At 42.3% G+C, this 26,806-nt stretch overlaps 1 protein-coding gene across 3 annotated transcripts in view; it reads right to left on the bottom strand.

The window, feature by feature from the left end:
• The window catches only part of LOC146204242 (protein disulfide-isomerase TMX3-like), a 33,850-nt gene extending 19,088 nt beyond the window's left edge, over positions 1-14,762 (bottom strand). Inside the window, exons 1-7 of one of the 3 annotated variants that reach the window (XM_084589177.1) lie at positions 14,614-14,762; positions 14,466-14,520; positions 14,200-14,239; positions 13,934-14,097; positions 8,908-8,988; positions 7,625-7,742; positions 6,636-6,789 (exon numbers count right to left, since the gene is read on the bottom strand). In XM_084589177.1, the coding sequence (XP_084445303.1) occupies positions 6,636-6,789; positions 7,625-7,742; positions 8,908-8,988; positions 13,934-14,097; positions 14,200-14,239; positions 14,466-14,520; positions 14,614-14,674 (673 nt within the window). In that variant the 5' untranslated portion in view covers positions 14,675-14,762. The remainder of the gene's footprint in view (positions 1-6,635; positions 6,790-7,624; positions 7,743-8,907; positions 8,989-13,933; positions 14,098-14,199; positions 14,240-14,465; positions 14,521-14,613) is intronic. The other 2 variants (XM_084589178.1, XM_084589179.1) reach the window with 2 other exon arrangements.
• Positions 14,763-26,806: the final 12,044 nt, after the last annotated feature.

The raw sequence follows: 26,806 nt of genomic DNA on the forward strand, positions 1-26,806 counted from the left end.
GAAATTTTTATTCAAATGCGCATCATCTTATTCTGCTTATTTTTCATCCCTCATAGTCAATTCCACTTTAGGACATTAAACTTAATGTACTGTATATACCACAATTAAATATCTTGCTCGATCAGAGCTGGTTGTACGTGGTTAATCCATTTATTATGATCTTATGACCTTCAAAAATAAAATTTAATACTCGGAGAAATAGCGCTGCTTGACTTTGTTCAGATCCTAACGATGTTCACTCGATTTCTAGGACCGCGTCACTCGTTGAAATTCGGGAAAGTGAAAACAAAGAATAGCTACTTCGCAACTATTGGCCTGTTTCGGCAATATCGCGCTGGAGTGACCGCTCAAGGTAACTGCAGTTGCCTTTGCAGCAGCTTTTGTGTCCTTTTCTGTACAAAAATATGTACGGGTAGCACTGCAGATGAATGGAACTCACAGCGCGGTTTCCTAGCTGCATTCGATTAAGATTATACACGCACGGAATATCACGCCTAAACTTCTTGTGGTCTGGTGGTATATACACCAAAACATGAACGAGCTGCAGGCGTTTGTCATTGCACTATTTGCCATCTGGCCGAAAAGCAATCATGACAATTAAGAGTTGCAAATGAACTGATCAAGTTTCAGTGCAGAAGTGCAACGCACGTTAACTGCCACGGCAACCTGTCGCCGAAGGGTCTACAGTTGTCGCGCTCAATGCCTCTGTCATTCGCTCTCATTTTTATCCGATCACAAGAAACAAGTGAAAACAGGCACCATTTTCTTTTTTGTGCCTTGTGGTGCAACTAACCACACCACACATTGCAGGAATATCGGGAATTATGCTCGAAAACGCAGCAAGAGCTGCGCATTCAATGAAGACAGCCTATGCTTTTGCCTACACAACGAAAGTCACTGCTGTCGCCAGCACCACCGCATCTCCACTGACGTCACAGACGTCAGTGTATACTAGATCAGTGACACGGGTTGGCTCGGAGCCTTTCAACACGCGAGCATTAAAGGCCCTGGTCTCCAGAAAATACGGCGCTGAGCGAAAAATCACGAGTATACCCCTGGCAGGTGATGCAAGCGTCTTATGGCACTGCTTAGAGTTTTACAGGACACAAGATAGACATCAACACTTTCCTGCTAATGCCTATTCCTATGAAAGTTCAGTGATGACGGCAATAAGAAGTTCGAACTTTTCCGCTTTCACAGCGCTCCTGGAACGCTAGAGCCATCTAGTGGGTAGCATAGGAACTAAATTCTGTTCCTATGCTACAGAATTTAGAATTTAGCATAAAGCTAAATTCTGTTCCTATCAGCACTCTTTTTGTTGTATATGTCAGGAACTGAGAAGGAGTGCTTCCCCATCATTGGAGGATCAAAACGATCCCGTTATTTCAGCCAATGGCATCACACTGCTGTCACCTATGAAACTAATCAAAATGTATGAATGACATCCAGAATTTTTAACTCCTCACTGTTAAAATTTGATCACAAGATGAAAGCTCAGAATCCTGATGTCTTTCTCTTTGTGGACAATGCTTCTTGCAGCACTAAATTTCTCATGCTCAAAGCCACCAAAATTATTTTTTTCCCCCAAACTCCACACCCTACCTTCAACCAATAGACAAAGGCATTATGCGCTCTGTTAAGTTCCTGTACAAAACAAGGTTGGCAGAACGCCTGTTGCTCAACAGGCAGCAAGACTGTACAATAGTAATTGATGTGAAGTTTGCTGTTCAGGTGATTTCAGGTGTCTGGAATGGCCTGAGAAGTGAAGCTGTGAAAAACTGTTTCAGACAAGCAGGTTTTAAATGTGGTGATATGATGTAAGAGGGCCCATATATGGATACTGTAGAAAGCTTCCTTGAAGATGAAGCATGGGCGAGTATCCAAGAGACTGCTGAGGTACCATAATGTTTTGAGGAATTCGTATCTGCAGATGTGGATCTTGTGTGCTCCCGAAGAGCTTTCAGACAAATGGCACGTGTGCCATAAAGGGTGACTACGAGGTGTCAGCATCTGAGGGTGACAAGCATGTGAAAGTGATTCAAAGGTATTAGAGCTACAGGAAGGCTTGCAAAGTGAAGTGCTTTACCTCCAGAATTTGGGAAGGAATACACTCTGCCCTCACAAAAATACATACTAGTATGAATAACTTCTTTAAACTTTTCTGAACAATTTCCTGTTAATGCGTGTGAATGCATTTATATATGCTGATGTACAGTAAACTGATCAACACAGTGCTTTTATAATTTTTGGTTACAAGAGATCTTTTTCGGATCCCTTGAGTGTCTCTTGTAACAAAGTTTTACTGTATTAGATGCACCATCAAAACTACCACTTCTCTCGTGGGCAGAAAAGTTTAAGCAGGGATGAGGAAATACAATCCACAGTGTTAAGCACACTTTGTTGTCTTTTCTTGTCTATAACTTGACTTGTAAAACCCAAGTAACATCACAAAATGCTCGCATCAATCACCCACCTAACCCACATACAAGCTATATTTGGCAGGTGATACGGCTGGGCACTGACTAGTGAAGAGGTTGTATGACATCATCAGCCCACATGACATGACCAAGCTGGCTGGAGCTGCCAACTCGAGTAGCTTCTTTAAAGATGGGAACAATCCTCCGGGACCCTAGAATCCCAAGTCAGACGCACTACCCCTAGACTATGCAAGAATGTTCAGGATCATCCACATCTAGCTATAACAAGGTCACTTCTTTCAAAGTGCCATCGCACCCGACCCAGCCATGCAATAAAACTAAGTGGCAGGACATGCAAAGCCCCACCGCAGGGTTCCTCTGTGCATGTATCGCTTTGCTGCGATATGTGCTTGCGTTGGATGCAATGCTGCTTTGAAAGCTGTGACCGTATTACAGCTAGAAGTGAACGACCCTGTTCATACAGCCTGGTTAAGGGGGGATGCGGGGCTAAAATCACAGCTTTCATCGAAAAACCGTGTTTTTAGATTTTTATTGTTTTGGAGTGTGCATGTATATTAAAGAAACTTCTCACCAAGTTCGGTCATCATGTACGCAGTAGAAAAATTGTAATTAATTTTTTTTTTTTTGCAAGATGAGGTGCACTCACCACTAAAAGTGCCTATAAACGCTGATTTCAATATACAGACAGGCAGCGAGCAAGAAACTGAACACTGAGTGTATCCCCAAGTTAGAATGCTCATTTTTTTTTCGCTCTCTAGCCAAAAAGGACGTGCTATCAATAGTACAGAAGACCATTAAAAAGAAAAACAAAAAGAAAAGGCAACTTTTGGGCCATGGAAACAGCGGATTGGCTGGTAAACCGAAATGAAAGCTTGGATTGACTATAAAATACAGAACATAACCTTCGAACGCTGATTTCGCACCACAAGGCGTGTGACTAACCAACGTGCTCGACAAGCTTAACATAGAACATGCAGCCCAGACGAAGAGACATGTCCAGCAAGCAACCAAGGAAAGCATTTCACGAGCGCAAACAAGGCTGCTGAACAGCTGTACAGATGAAAAAAAAAAAAAAGGCTACTCGAAGAGAGTAATATGTACACGCTTCTTGACATTTCCGAGCGAATTGATTTCGAAGGCCATATAAACAATTTCTTTTATTGTATTTTAAATCAGCACTGGTCATTGAACAACGAAGTTTCGCTCTCAGGACTATTAAGCGACAGCTGTTTTACATCATGATCGCAGTGAGACTGACGTCTGCATCAGGCCACTTTGATTTATTAATTTGGTCCATAAATTTCAATAGTGTGTTTTGAAATCTTTGAACTCATTTTTCTCAGTTCACGTTTTTTGCAAGAGCACAATAATTAGGAAAACTACCATTTCCAAACTCTTTGCTAAAAGCTGCTTTGAAGGTGTTTTCTGGAGTAAAATTTTATTGGGAACAGGATAAAGCACTTTTTGAATTTCTAATCATTGGCTAAAATAAAATAGTATCAAATGTGTGATATATAACGACTTGAAAAAAAAATAAAGTTCATTTATAAAGTGCTCAGATTTTTACAAAAATTTCATAAAGAACCTGCAATTGGCCTTATCCTGCGCAAGAAATTACCTAGAAGTTATCCAAGCACAAACTGTTACTACACCTTCATTAGTTTTGAAATGATAGTTTTTCTAAGCTGACACACTTAATTACTGATTATAGCAGCTGCAACATTTTTTTCTCTTTGTGTAAGGTGTTGAAACTTAGAATTTCTAAACAATTTTATCCAAATTGCTGCAACAGTTCAAAAGTTGACTCTTTAGCTCTGCATCTACCCTTAAAGAAGGGCTTTATACCTACGTCAGGTGGTAGTGGCCACTTACAACTTGATGCTAATGAGTATGTGTGAGATAATAGAGGCACAAGTTAGAGATTAGTGAATAAACAAGTAGCAAAGTGCACGTACGCAAACCTGGATCCACAAAGGGAGACTCCGACAGGAGCTATGAACACTCACATCATACCCTGAAAGGCAAAGCTGAAGTGTCCTTCAAATTCCTTTTTTCCTTCCATCCACTTTTACAATGTCCCCTTAAGTTTAGATGAGCTTCTAGATTCTGATACACAAGAATTGTGTCTATTAAAGCAGCTGCAACAATAACAACGCAGGAGTGCACGTGTGCTGCAGCATCGCTCCCTGCACGCCAACGGCTTTCTAAAAAACAGCTGCTACAGCAGACATGAAGAGTGATCCCAGAATTTTCAGGAAGTATTGCACATGCAGAACTATCGCGACTGACAACTGCGGGAGCCAATAAGTCTCAAATTTTATAAAAGCATGTTGCCACTGGAAACAAATAATCTTTAAAAAAAAAAAAAGAATGTTGGGGATACAACTGTATATTTTTTTTTTTTCACATACTGAGATATACATAGATGATTTTGAGTTAGATTCTCTGCTAGCTACAGGTTCATTTTTCAATATGCCATGTTTTCCAGTTCATAAGAGTCCTGTGAAAGTGTAATAGCAGAGTTTTACAAATACTGTTGTTAATAAATTGCAGTATGCTGGAGCAATAATTTCAGCTTAAAAAGCATCTGGATTTCCAGACCAAACTAAAGGTTAACCCCCCCCCCCCCCCCCTCCTCCTCCCGCAACAAATGGCCACCTCTCAAAAATGCCCGCTGCAATGGTGCAGTGGTAAGACGCCCGACTACTGTGCCGGAGTACCCGGGTTTGATCCCGACCGCCGGCAGCTGCGTTTCGATGGAGGCAAAATGAAGAGGCGTCTGTGTGCTGTGCGATGTCAGTGCACGTTAAAAGTTCCCCAGGTGGTCGAAATTACTCTGAAACCCTCCATTACGGCTTCTTTTTCTCTCTTCCCACTTTCATTCCCACATTCCTCCCTTCTCTTACGACGTGGTTCAGGTTTCCACAAAAACAAGAGTGACAGATACTGTGCCTTTCCCTTCCTGTAGAGCAATTATTATTATTAACCCAGCATGTAAATCTCAGCAAGCCCTTCTGTGCAGGAGCTGGGTGTACAGAAGTAAGAAGCCAGTATCAAGAACTACACTTTCTTATCTATAATGAGCTAGTTCAACAAAACTATAATGAAGACACAGCCATCCCTTCAATTCTGCATAAACATCGTCATCATCACCGTCCGACTGCCCCAGCTGCCTCCCATATCTAATAAATCTGGTCCTGTGCCAGCTGCTGCAGCTTAATTCTCGCAACTTCCTTACCTCACCCGCACAGCTAACTTTCTGCTGCCCCTGCTACGCTTGCCTTCTCTTGGAACCCAGAAAGCTACCTTCAGAGACCATGGGTGGTGCATGCCCTGCCCGCCCCTATTTTTCTTTGATTCTGACATTTCGAATAGAATATCAGCAACTCACATTTGTTCCTTGATCCACTCTGCGCGCTTTTTGTCTCGCAGCGTCACACCTATCATTTTCATTACATTTCCATCGCTCTCTGCGTTGTCCCCAATTTAAGTTAAATCCTTTTCATTATGGTATGAAAAAATTCAGCACAAATGGAGTAGCCCGAAGACGAAAAGAAGGGACAGGAAAGAGCGCTCTTTCCTGTCCCTTTTCGTTAGCCTCCAAATTTTTGCCCCACAAGAAAACGCCCAACTTGTGACAAATGACACTGAAGATCAGACAGACAATATATAATTGAAATAGTCCTGGCGCAGAGAAAATTGCGTAACAGCATTAATGGCCTATGATTAATGTGAAATGCTAACATAGCCTCTTATTCATTACCTACCTACTTTCCACAACTTTTCCATGCCTTTTTTCCTTCTTTTTGTTTCCTCAGAAAAGTACATAAAGGCTACATGAAAAATATTGGATAGAATTCTCTTCTAAGCAATAAAAGAAATATCCAGAACAAACACAATAAAATGAAGCATGTTTCAATGCACAACTCAGTAACTGCCCTTCAGTACTCACTGGAAACAATTTTGCCATTAAAGTAAAAAACAAACTATGAACAGCAATACAAAATTGTGAATGAAAAACAGGTGATGCACTGTGACATATGTAGCAACAAATGCACACTGCTGGCTTTTACACAAAGATCGCTCGCCCTTTCCGATAAGGAAGTGATACACAACAGCTGCATTCGTAAATGCTTTTCTTAATCAGGCAGGACCTGATCCCCTTGTATCTCCCTACTATAAGAGTTCTGTTCTCACCATCATAAAGAAAGCCAGTGTTGTCCTTGACAACATAAACAGCAGGTGATGCAGGAGGAGTTATGTTCTCCCCCAGCTGACTAATGCAGGCAGGAGGCACTGTGAAAAAATAGTTGACTGGCTGGAACTCCTCTGCCATTTTTGTAAAATTTTCCTGAAAAGGCAGTCCAATAAACACGTAAACACAGAAGTTATATTCTACTCTTCTGTACACAAGGTTTGTTCATAAGTTCAGTAGGGTTTCTTTGCCCCGAAATTCTGAAATTTAAGAAATTTTCCATTTAGATGCAAATATGTTTGGAAGTTTTGTTAAAAATTTTATCAAATACTTTGATAATTTTCTAAAGATATGGGTGTATCTGAATCGAAAGGTTTAAAAGTATTTAATTTTCAAAGTCAGACAGTTTTCAGGCTAAAAAACACTTCGGGATCTGCAGTCGGGTACAGCACTTGGAAAAACAGTAAATAAATGACAACATATGAATAATGCTTGATATCAGTTGCAGAATAATGCTTGACACTTGCTTCACAGGGCATTCACCTTGAAATGAGTTGGGTAAATACACTTTGCCTGACTCAAACAATGCCCAGACCCCCCTGCCATCCCTCATCACCCCTTTAGTATTTCTGGAATTTGACCAAATGCACTGAAAACAAACATGACAACATCTTGCAATAAGTCTTCAATAATGCTTCTTTGCATAAGCAAAATGTATTCTGCCCTTATGCCTACATAAGTGCTCACATGCTCCAGTCTTCTTGCCATCATTTTTAATAAACTAGTCTGGTAATACTATTTTACTGCATTTTATTTTTGAAGAAGCCATATAAGAGTGCTGCAATTAGGCTTAAAATGTGATGAAATATAGTCAGTACGATTAATATTAACAAAAGGACACATTTGCTTAGCCTGCTGCTACATTTTTTCGCTCCTTTGGCAGCATGCTTTTTGTTGATAAATCCTAAGAACTTTTAGGCCAGGCAGGTACCTTCAAGGTGCTGGAGGCATCTTTTCCTTTTTCGCCATCAGTATAGATGAAGAAGACTTTGTGGCGCTCCCGCATTGCCTTTAGGTCATCACAACTTGCCAAGTAGTGCACTGGTGGCCTAACCAGTAAAGCGATCAGAAAAGAAAAATAGTTCTGAAGTCCAGTTTGAAGCAAGCAAGCAGCACACAAATAGTAACAGCACAAACTCAACAAACAAATTTTAGGTATGAATAAATCTAAACCGGTAACAGATTGTTTCATCCAGAATAGGAAACAGTAGTTAAATGTCAATGCCAAAATGAGCTCTGGTTCTACAACCCAATTCACTGAAATCCTTCCAGAAAAGAAAATGCAGATAAAAGTGAGACAGAATGCTGCTAAGAGCCAGCCACGTTGCTTGTACACTACAGACTTAATCGTCAAAGATATTACTTTGAACCAAATACTTAAATTAATGCAAGCTCCTATAACAACAGCCCATGTCTGGCCAAATAGTGGCTAATATAGTCAAGAGTGCAGCAACATGGAATCTTGCTTATCACTACACATTAAATATATAGTGATTATTTTTATCAACTTATTTATTTAATGATCCTTACAGACTCCAATGGGCCTGTAAGGTTATTACCATCTTAAAGTGTATTATTTTTTTCTGTTTTTTTCCATACTGGTACAATACCTTAATTAGAGAATTAGTGAAGCTGCCAGTATTTTACAGTAGTGAGGTAGACCAAGAAATTAACATAAAGGTATCCTACACTTATAATGCAATTGGATTAAAGCACATGAAACAAATGCCATTTTTTGAAATTGAAAAGAGAATCCAGTCTCTTACATGCACCAACCTTGATTCACCAAGATCCAACTGAAAAGTTTAGCATGCCATGCCCTATGAGCCTGCAAACTCATCCATGCTCAAGGCACATTGTGGCTTCCTTTTATCAGTGGCCACTATTTTCCGTTATGGTCCATGCACTAGGTAACAGCCAAAGCAGGTATCAGCTGCCCAATTCTTGTGCTGAACTAAACTAGCACAAAAATTATTAGCCTTGACATAAACAACTCATGTGTTTTCTGCTATACATAACACTAATGAACACAGTTGATGAGACAACACTAGCACAACTCTAGTTTGTGAAACTAGCACACAAACAGTCATGCTGCATACGTGTGTGTGTCTAAGTGTGTATACATATATCAGTCTAAAAGCAGGTAATGACCACCTTCACTATCATACCGACTGCCCCACAAGAAAGATAAAACATTTTTAGAGTTATACTTACCCGTCCATCCTACGTCCAAACTCGGCAAGCTCCTCCCTATTACGGTCGCCCTTATATTCAACTGTCTTACCACCTTTGATACTGCAAATAAGAAAGGTACCCAGAATCTCAGCGGAGCCATTTACCACAGTCAAATTAAATGCACGTATAAACTCTCTACATCATTAATGAGGACAGGAGCCTTTCTTCTTTAAAGGGACAGACCCCTGCACTCTAAGTATCCATTTTTTTTTTTTTTTGGCGCAAATGAAAGCTTCCTATCTCAAGTCGTCGATTTTAGTGGTTTGTCAGAAATACTGTAGAAAAGTTTACCGATAATTTTTCTATCAGTGCATGCACCTGTTTTTTTTTTGTTTTTTTTTTTGTAATCCAATGCTGGAAACCATGAATAGCGTCTGCGATGACGATTGTGCACAGAGAAAAGTGATGTACCGAAAACTAATATAAATCTCACCTGCCAGACAGTAATTAGACACTTAGTACAGAGTAGCGTCTATTTTAGTTTCTATACTCAAAGCTGTTATGGCACAGGAACATTCGCCTCATCTACAGAAGTTTTAGTGGGTCATGGTCACTGCTTCAGCTGTGGAATTCAAAACACTCTGGTGCCACTTAATGATCACTAGAAGCACATCATAGGAAATGCGAAAAGAGGTTGTTTTCGCTGATGGATGCACTGAAGAGAGTACAAGATATAACAAATTAAGGCAAGCATTCTTCAAAGAACAGAGAATGCTGTGCACTTACGAAAACCAGTGACATTTTCCCGAGATGTGGTCACGTGGATTGCTACAGTGATAACTATTGGCCTCGAGATCGAGCAGAGTCGCCACCTTGTGGCTCAGCGGCGAAACCTACTCAGTGTGGATGCGTTTTCACGTCGCGTGCCAGCCCGCAGTGATTTATGCGCGCGCATGCGGCGTGCACAGGAGTGTTTTTGTTTGTTTCGCAGTTCCTGTGAGCTTTTGCTTACCTATATGCCTCTTGTAAAATAAATATTAACAGTCTATAACCCCATGCTTCATTAAAAAAAATATATACTTGTCCGTATCGAGCATGTCATGCTTGGATAAGGACATCATCCATCGCGGTCTTCGGTGCTTGAGATCCTTTGACATGCAATGTCTCAAACGAAGTGGTACTGTCGTTACCGCCGTGTAAAAGCAAAACAGGTCATTGCCGTCAATAAAAGTTAATGCAAATGCTCAGAAATCGCATATTCCAGTTTCTGTTTGGAATGCCGCAGCTACTAAAACATATGCTACCGCAGACTGCTTCATACAGCAGAATCCAGTTTGAACAGACGACTCTATGCCTGCTATGCCATCTGTATGCACGATAGAGTTGTGTGAGTACTTTTTTTTGTTTGTTTGTTTTTAAACCTCTGTCGCGGTGTCTCGACTGCTAATTTCGAGAACGGGGGATTCAATTACAACCGTTTCGAAAGCCGTTCCTCTGCTGGGGGATTTGACTGCACAATAAACAATCCCACGTGGTAAATGTGGTGTTAATAATGAAAAAAAAAAAAAAGAACGACACCAAAACCAACCTGTGCAATCATCCGTCATAGCCGATGCCGCTTTCATGCGTTAAACCCGTGCCAATATGCATTTCTTTTCTTTTCTTTTGTTGTTGGAGGCTTCTGTGCATCCGTACAAGTTTTAGTGAGCACATTTTGCTTTAGAGAAATGCCCGAATGTTTGGGAAACATATTCCCTGCACCTAATTGTTACCCTAAATATTACATAATACACCTAGATCAATGTACTTTACTGGTAGCCTATTATAATCATTATAATCCTTTTTCGTCCAAGTGCTGTCTTCCGACAAAACTCGTCATTTCTGACAAGGGGAGTAAAACAGCTTCATGTAGGCTTAAATATCAGTGTTTAGTTCGGGAATAAATACATTTTTATAGTCGCATGATAAGATGACCTCCATTTCTTTCGGAATAGTTTTATATCTGGCATCTGTTTTGGAAGCAACCCTAATATTTTACTTCGCATAAGATTTAGTCACTGCTAAATAATTAATGATAAAGAAATTTTCAGCCTGTAAAATTGCTTCCCAGAACATGACAGTGCCCAAGCGCAGTTTATAACGATGTCTTCGCAGCGAGTAATTCGTAGCTTGCACTTTAAAGTTACTGAAAATTAATCGCTGATTATTGTAAATTTTGTCAAGTGTGTAAAAGTTCTCTCACAGGATGAAATTTATTCACATTGCAAAACAAAATAATTACACTACTAATTTACCATTATATATTAACATCACACACATCAGAAATCCCTTATACTTTCCTCGGTTTCAGGAAATCATTTACAGTTAGTGGCGCATGCATTAATACACTATCACATTCTATGACAGTGGCCGCAAAAAGCATCTCGGCAAATTCAATCCACTCAGCTCTGTACACGTGAATAATCAGCTTTCCTGTGCGGCAAGGTTTCCTGTATAGTGTCGGTGCGATCTCATTTTTGGGGAATACTTGTGCATGGTTGTCTGGGCCAGAGTTGATGTGCACTCAGCCTAAAGCAACTCGCCATGCAGTGCGCTGCCAATGCTACATTTAACCTGCTTAATCCTCGAGTCAAGTACGATATAATGAATCAGGCTGCCGCGATTCAAGGTCAGAGCATGAACCTTGTATCTGCGTGGGCTTGACACTAAATGCGCCGGTCTCACTCGCATGAGACACGTGCAAACTGTTTAAAAGTCGATAAGAAAAACAAAGCTGTCATTAGGCAGGCCCAAGCATTAGACGCATGAGTGCGGTACAGCGCAAGAAACGTGCAAAGTAAGTCTAGAAGACTGGTGGTTGCGTGCTTTGTTTTCCTAAAATCCACTCTTCTTCTGCTGCATTGGCGAAATCCTTGGGATTTTTTTCTGCAATATTGCAGAAATACTGCAGAAGACATGTTTTAACCGCCAACAAACCCGCCGTAAACTCGGAAGCAGACCTACACAGCGTGCGTTTCTGTGAGCGCCGCCGGCTGCCGATCCATACTACCGGAGTGACGGTGGCGCCACCTCCAGGTCGATCTCGCGGCGAATAGCGTTTTGCTGCAACCGGCCACTTCATTCATTTCAATGCAATTTTCAGTGCCAAATTGAAATTATAAATCCTCATTTCTTGGATGTTGTAGTGCCCAATCTATACTATACGAGGCAATATCTTTTCATTTCCACCATAATCCCAAAACATATTATGGTCAGTATTCTGCCCCTTTAAACTGCTTGCTCAGTGCCTCCAAAGTGCACATTTTTCGTAATACCATGTTTGGTTGCATTACTTTTTTCATGATTAAACATGACCCATAATTTTTGGCAATATCTGACAAAAAATGCAGAATTTATGAGCTCAAAGCTGCTTGCCACCATGAAAGTGAAACAAATACCTTACCAGAACAGTATAGCTCCTACCAATTCAAAAGTAATACATAGCTTTTTTGCCAAACTTATAATAAACTTCTCACCTGGACCTCCTCTTTAAAGAGCGAGGATAAGATTTTATGACCCTCTCTACACTTCTGCCAGAGCCATAGTATAAGATTCTGTCCTGACCAAACACTGAGATAAAAAGGCTCGTCCATTAAAATTATGACCTGTGGGAAGATTAATATCCCAAATTTTGCTCCCCGCTTTTATCACAGTGAGTGCCTTTACAGACAGGTGCAACTAACTAAAATTCACACAATAAACTCTCACAAATAGCAGTCATCACAGATCGATGTGCACATGTATGAAAACAACTCTTCTTCAAAGAATAAAAACTGTACTTTGAATTGTATGCTCTACATTTGCAGCTCCCAGCTGCAAGCCTTTGAGATGAAAAAAAAAAAGAGAAGAAGCAACTACACTAGGATGTGATTGAGAACAACGACAAAACAGAAAATACAAAGGAGAGATGGCCACATATTCTTATCACTATCATGCCTGCAAATGTCTAAAGGAAAACAATGAGCATATCTGGCCAAGCCTTACAGTCACCTTAAAAACAAACAGTAAAAGCCACATTACACAGCTTGGAGTTGGTCAAAACCAAATACAACTTAAGTATGAAGTGCAAGAATAGGATAGTTAAGCATAGACTAGAAAAAGTACATGCACCTATTCATAAACCAATGTTCGCTACAAAGCACAAAACCATGAATAAGTAGTGAGAATAACTATAGCCGCACAATTCTGCACTCCAAAATTCCCTTGCATGACATATAAAAATGAGTTTCGCTCTTTACAGCCTAAATAAACTCATGCACAAAAGCTGTCTTGTCAGTCAACAGGCATTCTCCAATAAATAAATATAAAGCTATATATGCCACCTTAACAGTACTGGCATTGCAGAGGCCATCAAGCACGAGTTACTTCAGAGCAAGTGCACTGCTGTCTTTATTGTTGCATGTGATCACCCTAGTTTGACCATATCAGCCCTTTGTTTAGCAAACAGGCACTTATCAAATGAGGGCTCTCAAAAGCAAACCGTAGTTGAAAATGTACAAAATACTTTGACAAAATATCAGTGTAGTGTCATCAATCAAGAATGCATCAGGTTATTTCTGTTTTAATTAGCTACACAATTCTAGCAAAAGTGCAACAACTAGACATGCTGAATGCCGCTCATCATATAGCCTTTGACACAAATCCAAAATGAAAGCCTACCAAGTTTGTTCATGTGGTTCAGAACACAACAAAACTGAATGTAATGTCGGTCAGTAAAGTTAAGATGGTAAATAATGAACAGCAGACTAGGCAGCTTTCTGACATTATATACACATAATGATCAAATCATTCAAAGCAAACATCACAAATGCAAAACTCCAGTTTGCATGATAATTCTGACATGCTCTCAGCATGCATGAGGGTGGGTGCTGCAGCTATCCTGTGCTCTCTCATTTAGCTGCCGAAAGAGCCCACAGCAATACTGCATCTTAAGGTGGCTGGGGAAAAGTCTCACACTGAGCTATGCATGTTTCATTAGACATTTCTCTTTCCTGATCAGCAAACACATGAAAGTAAAGGCTCTTACAAAAGTACGGTGGGAAAACCTTTGACGCTGTACTCCATAGCAACGGACGTAAACCGCGTACAGTCGACGCGGCTTACGCGGATGTCAGTATCTGCAAGGCTCTGAGCCACCTGACTCCAGATGGGTTCCAGCATCTTGCAGTGACCGCACCAAGGTGCATAGAACTGCATCACGACAAACGAAAAAAAAAAAAAAAAACGATGTCAGTGGAAACATTTCGTAGACAAGCACTGGCAAAACTGCGAAGTATAAATACTGGAATCTACCTTAACAAGCCACGAGCCTTCATGACGCACGTCGAGAAATCTGAGGGGGCAAAATGTGCAAGAATCAGCGGAAAACTTTCATTTTCTTACGAGATAAGAGCGAGTGTAAAACCCGGAAAAACAAGTTCAAAAGGAAATGTGAGCATTTTCCGCGAACAGCACCTCTTTAACAATTAATTACTGTGCCATTATAGAGAAACGCATTTTCAGCAGGTACTGTGTTTCGCGCCAACACTCAAACAATAATCATGAAAAAGGAACACAACCTGTCACTGAGTTCCAAAACTTTGCTCGCATAGGCGACCGGCACGCAGATCACACCTATCAGAGGAAGTAATTCTTTTTCAATTTACATGGTACATAAACACCAGCTAAGCACGCTACCATATTACTTTGCACATGTCGTCTGCTTACCAAGTAGTAGCAACAAGAATAACCGCGAATGATACATGATCAGCGTGACGTGAAGCACCATCAATGAACGTCGCTTTCACCGCACAGCCGCCATAACTACGTAATGTGAAGACTTCTTTCACGGGTTCATAAACAGCTCGCTAGATGACGCCATAAGTACGGCCAAACTGGCGCCAAGGTATAAGTATAAACGTGGCGTAGAGCAGCATCATGGTAAATTTAGAAGAGCAGAAAGTTGGGCAAGTTGGTTGACATTCCTGCGTGAAAAAAGCGCGAACTGGAAACAAGGACGGAGAGAAAACGACAAGGACAAGCGCCTGTCCTTGTTCTTTCTCCGTCCTTGTTTCCAGATCACGCTTTTTTCAGGCAAGCATGGTAAATGCTCACAAAATAGATGCATGACAAAGTGTGTTTGAACATTACTACGGCTCTATGCACATTCAGCCTCACTATATTGTAACCCAAGGTGCTTGAAGCTGGAAACTTCAGTTGGAAGTAATCCTGAAAATTCGACGCAACTTTACCGGGGCAGTCAGGTACTCGCATAGTCGCAGTGGTCCGGTAACTTCTGGTGACGTCGGGTGAAGCAAGCGGGAGCGTTTTTGTGGGATAATAATGTTTATTAGGATAATAAATTTGTCATCATGAGAAATATGCACTGTAACTGTCTCATACTCGGTGGACTACTGTACCGGGCCGGCCGTGAGTAGGGGTAGTTTATCAGGCACTCAGGCGCGGACGGTGAGGGGCAAGCCAACGTCATTTAAGGAAATGGGGAAGGACTGCCCCTTTTGGCGGTAATGATTTGTCCGCTCTGAACATTTATAAGCATATAAATAAGAATTAATTCGTCAGACACACTTGCGACTTTACGTGTATGAATGCGAATTAAGCATTGTATTGTCAGGCTCGTGAAATGTTTTCGAGAGGCTTTGGGCGTAAGTTATTTCTCCTGGTGTTGTATTCAGTGTGTGTTTGCGTATTCCATGTAGACTGCCATTCAATTTGAGATGCATATAGTTCTTTGATTCGAATCACAGTCGAGAGCTAGCTTCAACTTGACTTGCGCACGTATACTATAAGCAGCGAAAAATCGTATGGCACCACCACCCTGATCGCTGCACAACAAACAGTTACGTCACGACTTTGATACTAAAGTCGGGAAAACTGGCGCCACATATAGGTCGACCAATGACGAGTGTAAAGATATACTGATGAGCGACAGGCATCAGACTGTCTGAAACGACAGTGGCTCGGTCGAAAATGAGTCTGGTCTGGCTGCATCCGAGTGAGGCGTCGTCAATGTTCGATTTGCTGTTGCATTATACAGCCGCTTGATGGTGACATGTATTTTATTGCGAAAGAAATACTACGACAGCCAAAGCGGGACCTCGGGTGGCCGCAGTTACGTCGTGAAGAGGCGTAGCTACGGTCTCTTCATAAATAAATCAGCCTGCCATGACATTTGAATTCACGTTACGCATATATGCCACGGGCAGGAGCTGCCAACTCGGGTCGCTCCTTTAATATGGGAGGGGGATATCAGGATCAGCCTCCCAGAACCGTTTGCATTCCCGTTACCCCTACGACACGCAGGCACGTCCATACGGCTTGGTTGAAGCGTGAATGTAGCACCTTACACTGATAGGGCATGATAGGGGGAAAACGTAGCAGGCAAAAGAAGCTTCCGCCGTTGCTTTTGCAATTCAACTAGGATTAACCAGAGCTAAACCACAACTAATTTTTTACTAGCTTGCATAGCTGCTAGTGACGTGTATTCCCAGCCACCTCCGGAGCATGAATGCCACCAGCGTTTCGCGTAATGCGAGAAATGATGACTTCATATTAAATGAGAGAGGGAGCCCTGACCTACAGATCTGTGCCACGCTTACATTTTTCTTACGTATAGAATACAGACAACGGTTATTTTGATTATGTAGAAGAAACTAACATGGTTTTGGTGACAATAAAACGGACAGCGATGCGATTTTACAAATCTGCAAGGTAACAAAGCCAACTCAATGAGCCTTCAGGCGTATTTTTGACATTTTGAACCATATTGCCGATTAAGAGCGTTCAAAGCGAGGATACCCTTTTAATGTTGACGACCTTTGATTTCGTAATATAATGCTGCCCCTTCAAATCAAGAATAAAAAGCTCATTAATCATATAATCATTCACCTCTGCAAGCACATAATGCCCGCTTTTCTGTACAATCAATCTGCACAAACTGAACCAAAGTATCGCTTGTAGTTTTTAAAATACAAGTTTGTAAGCAGTGAAAAAAATCACCGAGTTTAACGAAGTTCAGCATTCGTCCGATGAAGTGAAGGAGCCTACCACCGTTCCCTAGCAAACCGCAAACACCACAACGATTTCCTTGCCGAGACTAAACGTGTTTGGTCCACAGGCATCATATTTCCAGGACACATGCTGAACATGCTAATCTTGCAGTATGAATTTTAAACTAAATCGATTCGACCGTACTGGCATGCGCCTACATGTTCGTACATGCGTTTGCTTAACGTTCCGCATAAAGACAGTTGTTGGGAATAGTAATTAAAACAAAATGTAATAAAGGCACTTGTGATGAAAAATGAGAAAAGAGGGGGAGTTTTAAATGAATGAAAAAAGGTTAGCCTATCTAATGAAGTCGAGGAGAGAGCGGTGATGTACAAGCGTCGAAGCAATATATTATGATATTTGTCGTTCGGCGGGAAGCACTGGAGATGCCGAATTCTCGTTACCGTCAGTGCCGCGCAGACCCACAACAGGTGACGAACATCTACCTCAGTATTTTGGGATTTGCAGACAGAATACCTTAGACCGGGATATAAGTGTCGAAATTGAGGTAACGTCCGAATGACGGCAGGATCCTCCGAAGCGCAGACCGTGGGGTGGGTTACCGAAGCTCGAGAGCACGTGTGCGGCGCCAGAGATGTTCTTTGTTGCTTCAAAGAGGGTATCATTAGGGTGTCTAGAAATATTTCCAGGGACATTGTAGTGGAATAATCCATTCCGCGGAACCGAGGCATTGATGGGGGTAGGTCGCCAGGCAGTTTGTAGAAAATGCTGTGTTCAGTCAATTGAGCAGGTCACGTGAGACCCATTCTATCTGAACGAGTTGCGGGATTGGAGCTGCCGGACGATGTGTGCTCTGGCAGCTTTCTGGGCTGCTACTGATGCCAATTGCTCTTTAGACAAAGCTGAGATTGTTCCAGCTGGACCCAGACTAATTACATATTTCGCATTATCAGATCAATCTAAGCTACATCGTAAGATATGTATATCGGAGGTAAACGTTTCAATACAAATAATATGCACAAACTGCCATCTACTACCCGAACTCATTTCAGTGTTTTCGCACTAAATTTGTTTTCAACATGAACTTACCCGACTCTATGACGCGCAGAACGGTTAAGCATTCACAAGATTCTTTTGAATAAGTTTGTTGAGCAGCAGTCTGCGTACTAGCTCCCATGAGAGGACTTACTGCGGGGCAGATAAGCATAACTGACGGTGTTCTTTTGGAATCCGGTTAGGGAAGAGATGTGTGAAGTGCTTGTCCTTTTGCATGATGCGCCCTAATTAAAATGACACGCACTAGTTAAGTAGGATTCTATTGATTCTATTTATTACATTGCGTCCCCAATGTAATAAATTCCCTATTGCATGAAATTACGGTAAGTTTCTTCCAGGTTCATCTGGTTTGCACCTATGGTGTGATAAGTACCCAAATGCCTGAAATTGTGATTTTACCGTTTGGTGTCATGTATATTTAAACATATCTATTTCACACCCTGCGTGACCATAGGAAATCTATGAGGGGTCAGACTGCTCGTGTTTCCACTGTGCAGGAAGTACATAAACATCTCGCATGGATCTAGCGGGAATGGCACCTACTGCATCTCTGAAATGATCACTAATTTCAGTGTGGCGTGTTCTTAGTTTCTTAGGAAACTAGGTTAAAACAGGTCTCTAATGGGGGTATTAAATATTCAGTGTAATTGTTTCACAAACGTTCACGTACTAATTTATGATTTGCTGTGCTACCTTTATGCTACAAGCGTAGAGTAAATCGTAACACATTTTGTATATAATCAAGGTACGCCGGTGCACGGATGACTCTATATGACTCTATATATACTCCTTCTAAAGGGCGTCCACGATATTGAGCGAAGCGTGAAACCGAAACTAAAACACTCCGTAATAGCCGCGAAAAGAACAGACCATATATCAATTGGGCCGTTTTCCTCCAGCTCCGCAGGCATTGTTCAGTAAACACTCCACATCATGCAGGCTGCTAGTCCTATCTGACCCGCAAGAAACTGTGCATCGCCGCGGCTGCTGCCACCGGGGACTGCATTTCATGAGGGCGTTTCCATTCGGTCCCACTTCATCGTTAGTGAGGATCGGCGCCACAGCCAATGCCGATAGCCACGACTATAGAGATAAAGTCGCGAAACATCCCTGCGTGTGAAGAGGTTTGCGAACTTTAGTCACGGGAGCTTCGCTTTTCTCCACGCTGCACGATTTTCGTGGGACGAAGCATATAGCCGTTCCCTCTTTATTGCTCGGCACGACGACGGAGGCAGTTTCCGCGTAGAGTTTATACGCGGCGTTATCGACCAGCGCCGTTTCGAGCTTGTCGACCACAAACAAGCGCGCAGCCGTGTCGTGTCGTATATATCTCTAGCGAACTATTCCCCCTTGGTCCTCGCCCTTACGTGCGTACCTGGCGTGGCCGGCTGGAGCGCGAGACACGGAAGAGCCACGGCCTCCGTCGCCCGCGCGCGGCTGCGCCGGGGAGCAGCGTGTCGGCGTCGCGTGCGTGCCCCGCCGGCAAGGCTTTATTGCTGCGCACCTGGGCTGGTCGATGCGGCCTCGTTTCCAACTCACTTCGATTATTGCTAATACTAATTTGGTGCGGGTCTATGAACCGCGAGTTCACTGCGCCGCAGGCACGTCCGGATTCTGCCCGACCGAGAGCGACCGAGAATGAGGGCTCTAAAAAGATGCGAAGCGGGCAGCCTAATTTCATTTTTGCCGAATAAAAATGGCTACGCTGAGGATGTCTCGTTGTAAGTACCCAGGTCGGACCATTTTCGTGGCGCTCTACAACTTACCTGTTCGCACCTGAGCGTTTAGAGTGATATCAGAGTCCTTCAGTTTAAGAACCCTTGTGATATTAAAAGAAAAAAAAAATGTTGATTAGTTAATGTCGATAAATTATTCAAAAAGACGGAACAAAAAACTCTATCTGATACAGTAAATTCGGGAGCTGGCCGAGTCGGTGCATATTTCTAATAAATAAAACCAGCGGAAGTACGTAGACAACAGCTAGAGAGGCACACAGAACCAACGCTACATGATGCCCTATCTAGTTCAATCTGGAGGTCTGGGCCAAATGTACCAACTCCAAGCGTTTCCCCTAAAATATAGTATCCTATTTTGACGAGTGGCTGCCCTTGAGCGCCTTGAGGTTGCGATTTGTCCGCCATCTTTTATCAGGTCATGATAGGTCATGATTTACAGGCAGGCTTAGCGCGAGACTAACGAGAACCGCTCGTCCCGTGTCCCTCTCTTGTCCTCGTTTGTCTCGCGCCAAGCCTCCCTGTAAATCATGCACGTACGGGACAGCTTTGTCCCGTGTGCCTGTCTGTTGTCTATCCTTCCGCTGGTCTTATTTATTATAAATGCTAGCGGATAGCTTTGGTAACTCCTAAAAGCATTCCTTTAATTTCAATTAAGAACAACGCCTAGATTTTGCTCTTTTAAATCTTGGTCCATTTTACCTGGGACACCTTGAATACTTACATGGATGTGATGTTATGGTCAGTAATCGAAGTCCCCTGACTTTTCCTTGTTTTCAATGAAATTTTCACATGTGATGGGCAAATGTATGCACACAAAGGAATGAACCTTATTTTTGCAAGAAAAAAAAAAAAAAAAGTCGCAATCACCAGAGATGGAAACGTCATTTTTTGCTATTTCGTACGTTGCAAGTTTGTAGCCGTGCTGCATGCACAATAAAAACTTTTCGCGCGTAGGTATTTGTTCTTTAAATATATGCAATATTAATTATATACAAACACCGCGGAATGCCTTCTTTTAATTTTTGCAGACTTTTGGTTAAAAGTCGCAAGCTTTGCTTCAGGAGCTATGCGCTGTAAAAAAAAAAAAAAAAAAAATCAATTTTGCAAGAACACGAGCCGATAACGAGAGAAACGCCAGCCCGAAAGGGCAGACAAGCGCCTCGTCCCATTGTCTCGTCATCGATACGTGTTCTCATCGCTGCACGCAGCAGTAAATTTTGGTCTTCACTCCGTCATTCAGGTTAGGTTGCCCATGACAGTACAGCCCTAGCCTGCAATTTCGTTTTTTCATGCTATGAGAAAAGCGGAGAAAGAATGCAGCTGCGTCAATTTGGAGTGTCATGTCAAAGCCCAGTGCACAATAGTTCACAAGTGCGGTATGTTCAAAGAGCACGGAGACCGAAAATTCGGTTCCGTGTTTTCTCATTTGGTGCTTCCTGCGACATATTAGTCCTGTTTACGTGGACCCGACTGCGGGGAAGGAGTAGAGGAATCGAGTTGAGTGAACTCGACCCGACCGGGGATCCCGACCCTACAAGCGTAGGGAGCCTCGATGCAAACGCCCTTTTTTAGGGTGGTGCCAGCCCTGTAAGGGTCAATGCCGCCGCCTGCTAGATCGCCGCCAAAAACCAGTCGCCATTTTGACTCTCAAGTCTCACAAGCCAGCTTCCCTGTGAGGCAGGAATTCATGCACAATAGCGACAGAACCTGACTCAGGGATAATAGTAAAATGCAGTCCATGCATCTACTACAGTCCACGCAGCTTCGGATGCAGTTCCCGTCGCACAGGCCATTGTGGGAGGACAGGTTTTCGGGCAATCTTAACGCGGGAATAAAGGGGGCAGAACTGTCACCCTGGGGGTGAGGAAAGAAGATTTAGAATAGGGGACCCTAAACGGATAGGGTAATAATGGGGCTGACAATGCGCACGCGCGGAATCGCGTCCCGCTAAATTTAGCGGCCGCTGCCCGCCCGCTGCCTGAACAGTGTGGCTGGCTCACCAAATCTGGCGGCCACTCGCGCCGCTCTTATTGGAGTTGGCACCACCCTAAAAAAGGGCGTTTGCATCGAGGTTCCTTAGACAAGCGGTGATTACGGCGGCGTCTCGCGTCGAGGCGAAGAACTAGCAGACGGCACCCGATTGCGTTTCCCCCGTGCATCTCTCGTGTTTTCCGTACTGTTCTCCTCTTCCACTGTACCCTGACACTGCAATTCTAGTAACTTCAGAAGGTGAATCGGAAGCTGAAGTTATTATAAACAGGGAACTTCAATATCTGAGTGACTTGTTTTGTGTTAAATAAACTATATTTAAATACCGATAAAACAAAACACATATTCTTTAGATCAGCCTATAGGGGCAGGAATATGATACCCTGTGATATAAAATTAGGCAGTAAAACTTTAGAACAAGTCGAAATAATTCCCTATACCTAGGCATTACTCTGGATAGTGAAATGAATTGGAAACCACATTTAAATATTCTCCGTAAAAAGCTAGCATCGCATATTGCATTAAGGCCCGGGGATTCACATGTCGAACATATATCGAACCTCTCATAATATCACAAAAAAGAGCTTTGCGATGTATTAACTTAGCAGCAACTAGTACACCATCACGACCTCTGTTCATAGAATCGAAAAAAAAAAATGACTTCATCCACTCTACGTGATTGCTGGACCACTTTACTTGTTTACAGAATACATGATCAGACGTCCTTTCCTTCAACCATGTTTACTTCTTCCCGCATTGGATCACGCGTTGCTTCAGAGAGAAAATTTTGAGATTCGAATTCTCACAACGACTATGGCCAGCGGCGCCTGATATATACAGGCGTGAAAGCATGGAACTCTCTTCTGCAAAATATATCTCCTAAATTTTACACCCGAAATCAATAGCATTACAAAAATATTTTTGGGCAAAGGATTTTTAATTTTCCTTCTTTCATGCAAGTTCCAAATTATATATAGTAATGTGTATATATGTGCATAGTTGGTTTCGTTTGGTTTGTGGGGTTTAATGTCCCAAAGCGACTCAGGTTATAAGAGACGCCGTAGTGGAGGACTCCGGAAATTTCGACCACCTGGGGTTCTTTAACGTGCGATGTCAGATATATGTGCATGCATATGTGTATATAGCTATATGTATTGGAATATATCCATTATTCTTATAGGTCGATCAAGACATGCATGATATATACCTTTTTTTTCCCTTGATGTTGATAAACGTGTATTGGTATGACTCGTCATATTCCTTTCTCTACTGCTTTTTCATAAAAAGTGCAAAGAATGCAGTGTTTTTATGATATGAAGATTTAGCCATTTAATATTTAATTGTGATAATGTCATGAAATGTGTAATCATATTTTTTTCATCTCCGCGAGTGCAGTCTACCGTTAACTATATCATATTTATGAACATGGGTCCGACACTAGCCTTCGGCTATGGATCCGCTAAACTATGTATGTTTGAAAAGTGTAACAATCAATAAAGAAAGAAAGAATGAATGAATGAATGAATCTCTACCACGTTTACATGCTTCCGCAGCGGCGCCGAGTCGAGTCAGCCGACACCTGCCCCGGAATTGACTCGACTCGACCCCTCGATTTCACAACCCGACCCGACAGCGTTTACATGAAACCTGTACCCGTTTTCGACCCGATAACTCGACTCAACCCGCTCCTGTCGGGCCTATGATAATGCCGCTATTAGTAAACATGGATCAACGTGGGGAAATGACCTGCGTCCGGATGGTACCCCTACAATAAGTGAACATAAATGAGGTACAGCGATTTCACGAACCGGCAGCCCTGTCCGAAGGCTGCCTTCAAAAAGTACGGCAATGATTCAAAAATAATTGGACTGACCACTACTAGAAGAAAGGAGCAAATACTTGCCTCGCACTGTGTCTCGTTACAGCACAGTTATGCACGGAACATATGTAGATAAAGACATTAAACCACCAACTTTGCTGTCTCCTCAAAACCGATCTTTCAGAAAAAGATATATATATATATATATATATATATATATATATATATATATATATATATATATATATATATATATATATATATATATCTTTTTCTGAAAGATCGGTTTTGAGGAGTATATATATATATATATATATATATATATATATGTAACGATGGCAACAATGTCAAATTCAGTTCGGGCCACGGGAGAAAAAAAAACGGTGATATCATGCATTGCTTTGTTGTTTTAGTTATTCCACCGCAACCGTTTCGCCAACCCTTCCCAAGAGCCGGAATGACAGTTATTTTCATATGCCTCGCGCCACTTTAACAGAGTCAAAAACCAAACTTTTGAGTTTGTATTCCTTTCACTGTCAGTAGTAGTCAAAAATTAATCATAATTTAAAACAAACAAACAAATACCGCATTACTGGGTTTTCTTTTGATGTACTGGCTGAAAGTTGATAGTTTGATCGTAATCATTAGTAATGGTGTGACTACAAAAAGAAATCTTTTTGCTCGAGTCTAAACGAGATGATAATGTTTCATTAATTTTTTTTTGAGATCTACCGCAGTGACTCAGTGGCTTTATTGTGCAGCTGTTGATCACAAGGCCGCGTAATCGGAACTAGACCGCGGCGACATAATTTCGATGGAGACAAAATGCAAAAACGTCCGTGTGCTCCGTTAATTGCGCGGGGCCAGCGCACATAAAAGTACAACAGGGAGTCTAAATGTATCTATTTCGATGCCTTTCACAACGGCATCCCTTGTAAGCCTGTGTATTATTTCGGAACGTTGAGCCAATATTTCATATGAGCGACACGCTCCCACATCGTACGGTGACGTCCTGTATGCACATTGCTGTTTGTGTTCGTTCGGACTTGCTTTTCCCAATGTAACTTGCATTTTTTTTTCTTCCGGAAAAAAAAAAAAAAAGAGCCTGGTTGGTAAAATGCCCCAAACTTTGCTATCCGAACTGCTGTAACACACGAATTGCGTCATACGTTTACTGTATATCTGACCTCAAAACTACCACAGCAGGTTAAGTGAAAACGCATATTTGCATCCGCTTGCCGGCACCTGAAAGAGTGGAGCTTGAAGACGGAAACAAACATACTTCCTCGCTTATCTGTGTGTACAGCTTCGGTACTATCAAATTACACGCTTTACTGACATATATGTCAATCTTGCGCAGTCTCACATACATGATACTTGCGAGAAAAAAAGAACACAATCTCCGGTTTGTAATGAATCAACTTGCGAATTTCGCACATTTCGCGAAACTAGCAACACGAAAATGACTGTTTTTCTTTATTTTCTTATTGGCAGCTGCATGAATTTCATTTTCGAACACTCATCTCCAGAAATGATTTTCCATACGAACAAGTATACACTATGCCATGAGTGCTTAAAGGTATACGTCGAAAATGGAGGTTTATCTTCCCTCGAAACATTCTTCGGCATAATGTCCCACACTTCTTGGCCTTTGCCAGTGGTTGAAATCAGTCTTGAACACGTTGCAAAAAATAGGTGATTACCATTACAAGTTGGGGAATGCAACTGATACAGCGGCCATTTATAGCCCCTGCAAAGTAACAAAAGAATTGCAGAAAAATAAACATTTACTTTTTCGTCACTCCTTCCAAACTGTTTTTGTCATAACGCAAATTCAGTCGCGCTGCAATGAGCTATATAGGGCTGATTGTTTCGTATTTTGGAAAGGGTTTCTTTTTCAAGGCTGACGTTAATTTTTCCACGCTTTCTCGTCAATAGATGAGCAGCTAAATTATATGGTCAATTTATGTCCTGCAAGGAAGAGTAGTGTATGAACATCTTGCTCACCGACTCCTGCACAGAACACTCTAGCAGTAGCTGTGGTTTCAACGGGTTCCTTGTTTTGTGCGCCTTCTTGAGATACAACCGCGTCTCAATGCAATCTGTCGAACCTGTCGAGTTCCGTGTAGTGGGATATAAATTGCGGCGTCATGTGACAGTGCGGGTGGTCTCTCTGAGCGTACGGGTGACAATTTTCCCACCAGGATGGACATTTTATAGGAGACGTGCCCAAGCATATCGCGCGCGATGCTTCTCCGCAGCCGGTACGTTGTCTGGCTTGTTTGGCGCCAAGTTCTCTCAAAGTTGAACACCTACATCTTTTCCCAAAAAATAACTGATCACGCTTTATCGATCGCAGGAAAAAAAAAAAGTTATTAAATTATTCGAAACGTTACTGTCTGAAGAAAGAATTCGATTAATTGCAAAATTACCAGAAAGTACAACTTTTAACAAGAAATTATTTATTTCTAAGGCGTTACGTGCAACTCTGATTCAAACGGAGAGGATATCGCACACGGAAAGGTCGCGACGCTAGTACTATATTGGGTACCGACTAACGGCTTCCACCGTGCATGTGTACCAGTTGCCGTCAACCCAACTCTTGCCGCTTCTTTAACTCTACCCCATTTATTTGCGCATGCACAACCTGAAGTAGGCGAGTCTGAGCTATGATGAGCAAGCGTTCGCCGCCATCCGAGCCTGCGGTCTTTATGTCCGTCTTAGTCAACCGTATACATATCGACCAAGCGAACGAGAGCGTCCATTATTACGATGGAATCGTTAAATATAACGGCACACGGGGGCGATAGTTTCTCTCGAATGCCGTATTCGCCGGCTGTGGGAGTTGCACAGCGTGACTGAAGACACTCAGCACCCGTTGCAATAGCGGTGTCCTCATTTCTTCGGGGTTCTCGAACAGAGGCGCAAAGCGCAGCCTCTTCCACTGCAAGCACCGTTTTGTCCGCCGGCCATATCATTGGATGCGGCAGTTTATGCTTTGGTTGACCTCGCGCTTATCTTTCGCGTATTTATGTCAACTGTCTCGTCGCAATGACATTAATGGCAGCAGCCGCGGGGCTGCGAACAAACGCGCCTTCTTCCGTTGCTACACTGTCGAGGGGGCGTTTTCTTTGCATTGATCGACGTACTCGCTTAGGCACGCGTGCCCGCGCATATCGCCGACGTAGCTGTCGCAACTGAGCTCGCGAGCAGAGGGAAGTAGGAAAAAAAAAAGTAGAAGCGCGGATTTCGAGCGTTACTGCCATGACAAAACGCGTGTTGTTGGCAT

The sequence above is a fragment of the Amblyomma maculatum genome, chromosome 1 (genome assembly GCF_055883805.1).
Source record: "Amblyomma maculatum isolate TAMU_Amacu chromosome 1, ASM5588380v1, whole genome shotgun sequence".
NCBI classification, from domain to species: domain Eukaryota; kingdom Metazoa; phylum Arthropoda; class Arachnida; order Ixodida; family Ixodidae; genus Amblyomma; species Amblyomma maculatum.